The sequence below is a fragment of the Pterocles gutturalis genome, unplaced genomic scaffold (genome assembly GCF_000699245.1).
Source record: "Pterocles gutturalis isolate BGI_N339 unplaced genomic scaffold, ASM69924v1 scaffold19947, whole genome shotgun sequence".
Taxonomy (NCBI): Eukaryota; Metazoa; Chordata; class Aves; order Pterocliformes; family Pteroclidae; genus Pterocles; species Pterocles gutturalis.
The window spans coordinates 29,571-40,582 of record NW_010108352.1 but is presented as its reverse complement, the minus strand read 5'-3'; the positions used below and the strand labels follow the sequence as shown (position 1 = coordinate 40,582).

The 11,012-nt window shown below is 38.5% G+C and overlaps 1 protein-coding gene across 1 annotated transcript; it reads left to right on the top strand.

Annotated features, from left to right (window-relative positions):
- The first annotated feature begins 1,379 nt into the window (after positions 1 to 1,379).
- On the top strand, positions 1,380 to 2,399 carry GPR160 (G protein-coupled receptor 160). Its single transcript, XM_010072613.1, has one exon. The coding sequence runs from the start codon at positions 1,380 to 1,382 to the stop codon at positions 2,397 to 2,399; it is 1,020 nt and encodes a 339-aa protein (XP_010070915.1).
- Positions 2,400 to 11,012: the final 8,613 nt, after the last annotated feature.

Below are 11,012 nucleotides of genomic sequence, written 5' to 3'. Positions count from 1 at the left end.
GGCAGGACACGGCCCCCAGCCCTCTCCGTGCCCGCAGCGGGGTTAACAGCGCCGGGCGGCTGTGCCCGGGGCTTTGCGCTGCAGGGGAAGGGCCGGACCTGTGCGCAGGTGGTTCCGCACCGGGATAACACAGGGGTTGAGTGAGCGCTTGCACAGCGCGAGCCTGTGGGTGGGGGGTTTCCTCCTGACTGCACACACACGCACAGCATCCGGTATATGAACGAAAACACACAGGGAAGGCTGTTTTAAATTGTGCTGTAACGTGTGGGCTAGTGTACTTGAGCAGATGGAGAGTGAAGCGGCCAGCCCGAGTAGGCTTGTAACCGAGTTCAGTGCGTACATCACTGCCAGGTGCTTCTAATTGTTCTTATTCTGCTTTTCAGGAGACACTCACTCAAATATTTTTTCACTAACTTTGTCAAGCTGGTAATAAAATGTAGGTGTCTATTTAAATACAAGTGAATCACTGTTAACAGAGATCCTAAGAGGCAATTCCTTGTTTCAGCTGCCTTGGCTTCGCAGCTTTTCTCTGCTGGCACTGAGAACGCTGACACCATCCTGGTTCTGTAGGAAAGAGAAAAGAAAGTATGTGCAGCTTTTTCTAATATGGCTTGCTGACGTACAAGAAGCCATCAAGAAGTTAATTTTCCTTAGGAAGTAATACAGAGAAAAAAGTTATTGTAAGGAAACTTAGGGAAGTCCAAGAGGAAAAACAGCTGTTCTGAGGTCTCTGTCGTTGTAGTCCTTATACTGATAAAGGATGAACAAGAAAGCCCAACTAAAGAAGCACGTATGCTTTGTATTACCTCAGAGTTACAGGATTTTTGCACCTAAAAAGGATGAGTTCAGTTGATGCTGCTTCTGCTTTCAGGCTATTTCTTCAGTCTCAATTCTGTATAGATTCTTTGAGTATAGTGAGCTGTGAGGCCATACTGTAACATCTCCTGTGCCTTTACAATGTCTGTCTTATGTGGTTATCTAATTTCTTCAAAATATGTAGGAGTTCTGAAGCATCCATCCTTCTGCCCAACTGTCCAGAAAGACCCCAGTGCTTTCTAAAGGAAAGGAACACAGTCAACCTCATTTCTTGAACTTTTCCTTAGGAAAGTAGCTAGAAAAGTAACTTAGGTCTATCTTGACCTTTTAACTCTCAAGAAGATGTAATTTAAAGATAAAATGTAGGCACTTCTTGACAATGATCTGTTAATGAAGTCATTTAATTAAGGAGCCTGGAAAATTTAGACATAAATTTGGTAGCTGCTGTGATGGAGAATTAACTAGTTGGTACCCAGAAATAAATTTTTACAACCTTTTTTTATTTTCAGATATGAAGCACTGTACCCTGTGATATTTATTTTGCTGGTTCTTACCCTTGGAGGATGGCTGCCATGCTCTGTGAAAATTGTTCTGGTCAGTACCACTACACTCAGGTCAACCAACCTCCTGAAGCCAGCTGCATGTTGCTCCTGATTTTGCTTGGAAAAGTGTCACTTGATTTCTTCATGTTGCAAGTTCAGCAAAAAAACGTGAAAGCTAGTTTTATGGGATACTTCTGTGTTTCACTGGCACTTCTGGATTTCACACTGCTGATGAGTATTTTTTTCATTTTCTATTTTGAAGACTTTGCACTCTGGGGTGTACGATTTACAAAGTACCACATTTGCCTGTTCACTCAGATAATTTCACTTACCTACGGTATTCTGCATTACCCAGTGTATCTTGTGGCTGGTCTGGATTATTATATGACTATAGCCCAGACCTCTCAGTCTCCTAAAAGAAGTCAAAGATTACTTTATATATTTGCTGTGGTTGTTATATGGCTTTCAGGGTTTTTTTGTATTCTTAAAGTTCCTGCTATTTATGAAGAACTAGAAATTCAGAACCGTTTTTCTCCTTATCAGTGTCCTCCCTATGCCAGCATGCAGAGCTACTCTGTCTCATGTGCCATGGTGCTTCTCATAGGCACAGCTCTTGTGGCTTGTTGGAAGGAAGTTACAACCATGCTGCTGTCTGTCAGGGTAGTTTCCTTTGCCAGTCAACCTGCTCTCATGTTCTCGTACGTGTCTAACAACAACAGCACTTGCTTTAAGTGGCAGCTCCTGACCAGACTCCTCATCTGCTTTCTTGGCACTTGGGCACCTTTTCTTCTTCTTCAAATTATCATTTTGTTTCTCGGTGCTCGGATTCCAGCCTACATGGAGATGAATGTTCCCTGGCTGTACTTCATCAACAGCTTTCTCATTGCAGTAGCATACTGGTGTCGATGTCACGATGTTGTATTGACAGAGGAGATGTGGTCTACAGATCCATTTGTCAGCTGGAAATTCTGCTTTATGCCATTTAACAATGAAAACACAGAGCCAGCTGATAAGCCAGGCACAGTAATTGTGATCTGTTAATGAGCTGCTGACAGAAAAGACTGCAAATAAGTGCTGTGCAACAGAAGTGTGTCCTCTGACGTTCTGTGACCTTACAGATAATGCAAGGAAACATCTCCAGAGCTACAACCCACGGAGAAAAGTCTAACCATCCACCAATATTGTAATGAATATTGCACCTGAGTGTGGGACACTGCACACTTCCACACTGGGTTCCACGGAACCTGCCCGTTCAGAGAATTTACCTTGAGACTACTACTTAGAAAAACAAGTTTTCAGTTATACCTTATGTTTATGACTGGAACTTTACACCTGCTTTAAATGGAATGATCTCAGGTTTTATGGTACAAAATGCAATAAAATCATCTTCGAAGCTGGAGACCATGTATCAGTTTTGTACACATGTTAACCTACTGTCAAAGGTTCAAATGGCTCCTGTGATTTTTTTTTTTTAAGTGTATTTTCTTGTAAAAGTGTGACTGTCAGTTTGACTTAAAGGTTATCTGTTTAATGGGAAATAAATTGTTTTAGTTAATGTAAAGCTACAGCTTCTACAGAAATATAAGCTTTGTTTACATAGTACAAAAATAGTGCAAGATGTGCAACTTCTCCAGCTACAGGAAAGGTGGTGATGTTTCATTGCTTCTTTGCTATGAATATATTAAAAATTAAATAATTACAGTTAGTGCAATAAGCCACTATGAACATATTAAAAATTAAATAATTGCAGTCAGTGCAATAAGCTGGTATACATAAATACATGCCCACAGTTAAAGAATAGCTTAAATTAAAACATAATTTATTTTGAAGCCAAAGTTAAAATAGTTAAATTTGAAGTGGGACTATTTCAGTAGGGGAAGAATTAGTCAGGCTTCTAGCAAAAATACTTAATTTTCAAATTATGGTTTTCTGAAGGTCTTGATTTAATTTTGTAGAAGAGAAATCAATGATACACAACCAAAGCAGACAAAATGGAAGTAGCATTTATTTCTGAAGCACGGAACTCACAATACAATGTTGTATTGAAATCAAAAGTATGTAAGTAAATGATACTGTAAGGTTAGTTAATCATTCACCCAGACCCACAGGGAACAATGATATCACACAAGGATACTCATTAAGAAAAATCTGCAGATAACAAAAGGTGCAATTACAAGCAAGTTTAAGCAGCATAATATAAGGTGCTTTGTATGATAGATTTACCCATTAACAGACAGATTAAAGAAATTTCACTTCTACAGATCATAACAAATGAGAGAATCTAAAATTCATTCACATGCTAGTTGGTAATAGGAAAGTGCTTTTTAAAAAAAGATTCACAAAGTGGAGATCATATTTTTACATAGTTCACTGGGTGATCTTTAACTGTAAAATTTAATTTTTGGGTTATAATTTACATTATTATATATCAATTACAGACAGATTTAATTGCAGAATTTAATGCTACAGGGGCTAAAATTTCTTATAAAAGAATATTCCAGTATATCACTCCATAAGAGTACACAATCACATCTCAATCATATATGATATATTGCAGAAATGTGAGATTAAAAGTCCAATTATCATTCCAATCTATTACTCCACCCTTTCAGCCACAGTCTGTGGTAAATTTCTTTGAGGTTTCAGTGATGTAATCAAAAGGACGTGAACATTTTTAAACAGTAGAAAGTGGTTTGGGGAAAACCTGTTTAAAAGGCCATCAAAAGGACAGTAAATGATCAAAAACTGAACTTAAAAGTAGTGCAATAAGAGGAGGCCATGCTTAGCAACATAGTTTGAAGTGTTTGGCACCACAAATTATTTCAGCCTTTGTGCTGGAAAATGTATTTGGAGGAAATTCTACTTCCATGTTGAAAGTAGAAAAGCACATACAAGGTTAACTTGAAAAAACAAGCTTAATTTGCTCTCTCAAATTTTAATTGCTGTTATTTAGTGCTTGAGATGCTACAGGATAAACTATGTCCAAAAACATTTTTTTGACAACAGCATTTCTTAAGGTTTTATATAAACTGGACACCCACTGAAATGGGGTTGACAAAATATTTACAAAACTTAAATCCATTTACAAACCAGCAAATATCTCAAATATAGCAATGCACCAGGCATTTCAGAAGATCACGAAATAACTAATCCCTACAGACTCAGCAGGCAAGGGAAAATTCTTAATTTAAAACTCATTTAACACCAGGTGAAGGCAAAGTTATTTTCAAGTACATTTCAGATGCTTCTGTTTTGTATGGTTAGTCTCACCCTTCTGATTCATTAATGTACACAGAACTGGAACTGCAAGCAGTTGGGTAAGGCTGCTGATGTATTTTATTTATCAGTGTGGTTCAGCTTCTCAACCCGCAATTTAGGTTTACACAACCCCACCTATCCTGACTTGACAGAATTCCCATAGCTGCTGCAGTGCTTCTCAAGCCAGTTTAAGTTTTTAAATATTTATTTTTTTACAGGGAAGCCACAACACACAGCCACAGCAAATATTAATGTACTGGTGTCACATCACTGTATTACTATCAAATTCGCTCTTCCATACTCATTGGTGAAAAGTGCCAAAGAGCATCAACTTTTAGGCTGTCACTACATCCACTGAGTAGGTAATAATGGCACTACAGGTCTTCACATAACATCCAACTGTGGCCTCTGAGCCTGCTAACTATTTAAAAATATATTAATAGTAGCTCTCTTTGTAAGCTCCCTTTTATCCCTTTTTATGGAGGGAGATACCAGTTGTGATCTTTATCCTATTACTCTCCTAACAGACTGAGTCTTTTGCTCGCTTTGTGCATTTTCTTTTCTCTGGTGCTTCTGGGAAGTGCTTTAGTCCAGCCTTACAACCATAAACCATTACTCTAGGATTACAGTTTCACTGCCAGGCAGAAAGAGGAGAGAAGCTGTGCTAGGAAGGTGGAAATATCTGAAATAGTAAGAAACTACAGACAACCACTGCTCTACCTCCTCTGTACATTACCTCTTTGTGCTGTGCCAGCAACTGATGTCCTTATACCATTCAAATACTTTACAGTCTTTCTTATAGGATTATCTGATATTAATGGTAACAGCGGCTAAAGTGTTAACCCTTTATTAAAAACTTCTGTACTTTCCTCATTTAAAAGGATCCCTTAAAAATCAACATTTATTTTAATGAGATATTATATTTCAACTCCAAATAGAAGTATGTGGCACTCATTAATAAACCCCTCCATTCTTTACACACATCTTTCCTCATGAGTACTGGTTTGCCATAACGCAAAAGCCTACTAAAAAAGGGGAGTTGGGTTTGCAGATTATCTCATTGTTTGTTCAAACATCGACTTTGCAAAAAGCTGCCAGAGGACGGCAACATCCTGGCCAGGTAGGGGAGAAGAACGCAAGTCTTCAAAAAACAGATATGCCTCATGAATCAATTATATTTGTGCTTCTAGCCTAACCCTATAATCAGCAAGGATACCCAACTTAGTATGTATGAAAAACGCTATAAGGCTTTCAACAACTCTTACGTAACAATATAGTGCTTTTTATGCACAATTAAATGTTCCTTAAGTGTTATGTATTGCACTTAAATTATATTTATGATCGCTATTCCATGAATGTACAATTGTGCTCAAATTTTAATTTTCTAGCTGTAAAAATCTCTTTAGATCTCCTTTTTTCTAGCTCCTTACTGTACACGGTCATTTTGGATTGCAGGAAGCTAATACATGATGAAAGTTTAAAATTTTTTAACTTGAATCTGTTCATAACACTGACTCCCAGAACTGTGCTTTGGAAAAGTTACATCAACAGCTACAAAAGCTAGACTATAAGTTTACTACAAACCTTCAACTACAAGCATAGTCACAACTTTGAATTTTGTTTTTTCCTCCCACTTAGCTATAAGAGATCAGTAAATAATACACACAACCTTCAAGTGAAGGAGCAGGTGTGTATAAGCTTTAATGCAGAAGTTACACAAACCTACAGGGCAGCTTTGGATGGGGGCCTTGAATATGAAGTGCTGACCATGAGACCCTGGGACAAGTAGGACACAAAATGCTCCAGCCAGCACAACTGACACCCAACAGGGCAAAAAGCACATTTAGTAACCTACACGGGGAAGAAAATGGCAAGTGATAGTGCTCCTCTGAAGTTATGAAGATGGTAAGAACAAATCAGCCTGATTATATGGATTACGGCAACGTGTTCAGTCTATGTCCCAGGCTCTGACTGCAGGGTACAGGCTGTCATCAGCTCAGACTACAACAGGAACAGCTTTTTGAAAAAGTAGACATAGCATCTACACAGCAGGCACTACTCGATATAATGATTACCATCTCCTTTTTTAAATATGACTATTTGCAAAGCCATCCAGTAGATATAATTACATAGAACCAATAGGGTCTAAAATTCTGATGACTAAAGACAAATTCCTTTAAAATGAACTTAGTTTAGACTTAGCTTAAATGAACTAAGAATTGAGTTTAAATTTTTCTCCTCACAATATTCCCTGCCTGCAACTACAGCTCACTGTGCAAGAGTGACTTAAAAATTAATTCACTATGAGCAACTATTAGCACCTTACATTGAAATGATGCATTTAGAGCTCTGTTTGTACCTGTTCTACTCAGCATTCAGAAACAGTACATTTAAAACAAAATACTTTAAAATGTTAGTTTCTCCATCTCTAATAAACTGATTTGGGTGAATGTTAAAAAAGAAAAAGTATTCTAGACCGATTCTTTTGCAGAGTCCTCATCTGCAGCCTAGAACAATTGATGAGTAGAAGCCTGACTAGTGAGTGACAACTATAAGTACATAGAATCATAGAATGGTTTGGGTTGGAATGGACCTTAAAGATCATCTAGTTCCAACCCCCTGCCACGAGCAGGGACACCTTCCACTAGATCAGGTTGCTCAAAGCCTCATCCAACCTGGCCTTGGTAATCTCTATGCAATACTGGTAAGAAATTAACCCTGCAAGCTTTTGTACACATGCTTGATTTCAATATGAAGAGTCTCAATACAAATCAGGAGAACTACTCATGTTATGAATTATGTGGATGTCAATTATTTTCAAAACCAGGACTTACAGCACAGCTGCCACTGAATTCTTTGATCACTTAAGAGCTACACATTTGTCAATGTGTAAGAAATTTCTTAGGCTATTGAGCTGTAAGCTTCTGCATTGATACTGTGATACTAAAGCGAGAGCAATCACCTGAAATACACATCAGTTTTAACCAGTGTGCCAGGCAGTGACACACTACAACCAGCAAAGTCTCACTGCATAAACCTGCATTCAGGCTACAGTTGAGGAATTGTTTTATACCTGAACATTTCCTTACAGCTAAGAGCAAGATAAAGAAGTGTTCCAAAAGCTGTCGTAAAGCTGCTCAAATACTTATTTTTATTCCAGTTCTTTCCTCTTGCTGCCACATCTGCAGTTATGATGGACTCCATCTGTTCCATCCAAAAGGTTGGATTCCCACTTGGGATTTGTCCAAAAAGAAGTCAGGGAAAAAAAAAAGCTGCTTTCTCAGGAAAGAATGAGGAAACATGCTTGCAGGATGTGAACCTTCTATTTGAGTAACTCATTGATAGAAATCTAGCAAAGGTTTTACGCTGCATCAAGAACTTAACTTCTAAAAAAAATATGATGGATCAATGGGTAAATTTTAGATTTACAATGGAGTCTGATTAAAAACCCTTCAAACATTCTCTGGCGATGCAAGCCAACTGACAGCTTAACTTGAGAAGATGGTTATTTTTCATTCTCTGTATAAGCAAGGTGATAAAGTCTTACTAATGTGCCAAATGTGAGGCAATAGGCGTTGACTATTCAAGTCAAGTTCGCAATTCATTGGCAATATTTGTTTTTGAACAAGGAGCAGCCTAGGGCTCCGAGCATTTCTGTTAGCAGAGGTGGCCGAGCTTCCTTGCTGGAGCTCTCAATTTCTGCTGCAAAGCAGGGCTGCTACGTGACATAAGCCAGATTAAGCAGGGGAGTCTGCACACCCATTTTGACCATTCAGGTGCATTTCTTTAAAACCCCAAATAAACTCTGAAGCTGAGACAAGTGTAATAGTTGTAATTCTACTGGAAGAATTCTTGAGAGTCACATTCAGCCCAGTGGAGAGCAGTGAAGAAAAAGAAAGGGAAAAAGCCATCCAACACATCTCCCTTGTGAGCTAAGATCCTATGGTGTCCTGTATTCCTTTCTACAGGAATTCAAATATGGCAGGGATTACCGTGAGATGTAGCCCACAACAGCAGCAGTCTGAACACAGAATACAAAACCCCAGGAAATAAAGATAATGAAAAGGATTTCTTGTAGACACATCCAGTGGGAGCAGGTATTAAAAAATACTCAATTTAAACCTGCAATATTTCCTCTTCTGCAAGAAGGTCTAGTTTAATTCATGGGCAAAGCCATGGAAAATGGTAGTACAAGCCTGGGAAAACCTCACTGATCTGAACAGAAACAAGCGACTGGTATGCAAAATTGTTCTGGAAGAATATTACTCTAAGTATTATATTATATTGCTTTTTTGAGTAAATTAAAAAAATTCTGAAGGAGACTTCAGTTGTACTTAGAAGTTTTACAGCCTACTTTCATGTACAGGTGTGACTTTTTTTAAAACTGATTTTATTGACACAGCTATTCTGGCAAACACTCCAGTACATGTACATTTCTATCAGTAAAGGTTAGTGGAGCTGTGTCTGCTTTTAAGTTCCTGCTTAATGCCAAAAATCACTGAAGGAGAAAAAAAAAATTTCAGTAGGCATAACTCCCACATTCTTAGTTGCTGCATTCATGAGTATTTAAAGCATAACTCACTATCTGTGGCTCTCCCAAAACTACAGAAAATGTAGTGTACCAGAAGAACCAGAACAGACGTGCATTAATCAGGTCTACTCTGAGCTCCTGGCATCTGTCAGTGATTATGTCCAAGAGTCATATATAAACACTAGCTGTAGAAGTTCTCCTGAAAGCTGCGTAATAAAGCAAAATTAAAACAACCGTGAAACTCTCATGCAACACTGTGATTAATTGCAGGTCTCAATAAGACAAGCGCACATTTTCAAATATGCCTTAAGCCATTATCAAATCACATTTACATATACCTACTTTTTACATTGCCAAAGAACAGTACAATCAGAAGACAGATTAAAAATTAGCCAGTGAAATTTTTGTATAAAAATAATAAAACTTTAAGACAAAAGCCAAAGGATAAATATCTAAGATCTCTTTAGTCTTCAATTAGCTCATCAAAACAGAACGTATCCTTTAGAACTTATGTTACAGATATGCTACACAGTGTATCTTACAGAAATGCTACAAATGGGAACCTATTGTCTCCATCATTTGAACATCTTTCAAACGTTGAACCTTCAACTAAGAAGTTTATCTGACAACAGTAACTGAAGACAGAAAAAACAAATTAGAAAGTGCTTAGCAACTTCCCTCCAAAATAAACCCAGACATCAATTAATTCTCTAAAGCCTTTGGTGCCATTTGGACGAGGGCTCTCACCACATACTAGCATGTAACACCAATGGGTTATCCTAACTTGGAGCTTCAGTGGTTACTAAAATATTAATAACATCTGCTATTAGTAAGCTCAAACAGTTGTAATTAAAAACAATTATTCTAATGTTGATCTCTGGAAGATAATGGTAGAAAGTCTTAATAGAAAAAAGCAATAGTCTAATTAAAGGAAAATGAAGTACAGATTTTTCTCTAATCCCAATTTACTCTTTAAGGTCATCAGTTAAATAATATACATATGAATCTACCTGTCATAAACCTTCCTTTCAGCCAGTGTATGTGCATTGACTCCCTTTGATCCAGATCAGCAGTTCTCAAACTTTAGATCAGTTCCTCTTCTTTTTCAGGAATATTTTAGGGTCCCCCTGAATATCTTCCTACAGAATCATATATTATGCATTAATTTGCATAAAATACAAAAAAACATTATTTGCAGACGCATACACATATTTAATTCAAATACAGACAATGACTCTTATCAGCACACATGCCCTTCCTTTCCTGTACAAGAGCTTAGGGATTTAGGTCTGTACATAAGGGGAGGGGAGCTGCAAAAGGGAGGGAGCAGAAAGTACAAAATACATCCACAAACATCCGTACACATGTGATGGGGAAGCAAAGGCTGAGAAGGTGCAGCTGCCTCAGAGCCCAAGCAGCTTCTGAGTGTCAGTAATTGGGGAAACATGTATTTGTTCCGCATAGAGTGTGAGAGAGGGAAGACAGGGGGAGACACTAAAATCCCACTGCCTGGGTCTGCAGCATCTAAGTCAAGATCTCCTGACAGAGGGACAAAGAAGGTCCCCGTGAGATTTGTCCCAGAGTTGCGCAGCAGTGGCACTCCTCCTGCACACCTGCAGCTCCATGCTCCCTCCCTGCGGCAGCAGCTGCTCCTACACCGAGCTCTGAAGGGACCTCATTGAGCAACTCACAGTGCTCCTTCCTCAGACTACCCGCAAGCCCAGCTCACGCTAGCCAGTGGACAAGTAAAAGGTGCTTGGAAGCTTCCAGTGAGGCAACTGGAATGCACTACAGGGAGAGACAAGTTAGAAGAGGTATCAAGAAAAAGAGCATCTGAGCTATGCTATCCGTTCTCTACCTCCAGT

Coding starts and splice junctions, on each gene's coding strand:
- GPR160 (XM_010072613.1), top strand. CDS start 1,380: ATGGCTGCCATGCTCTGTGAAAATTGTTCTGGTCAGTACCACTACACT.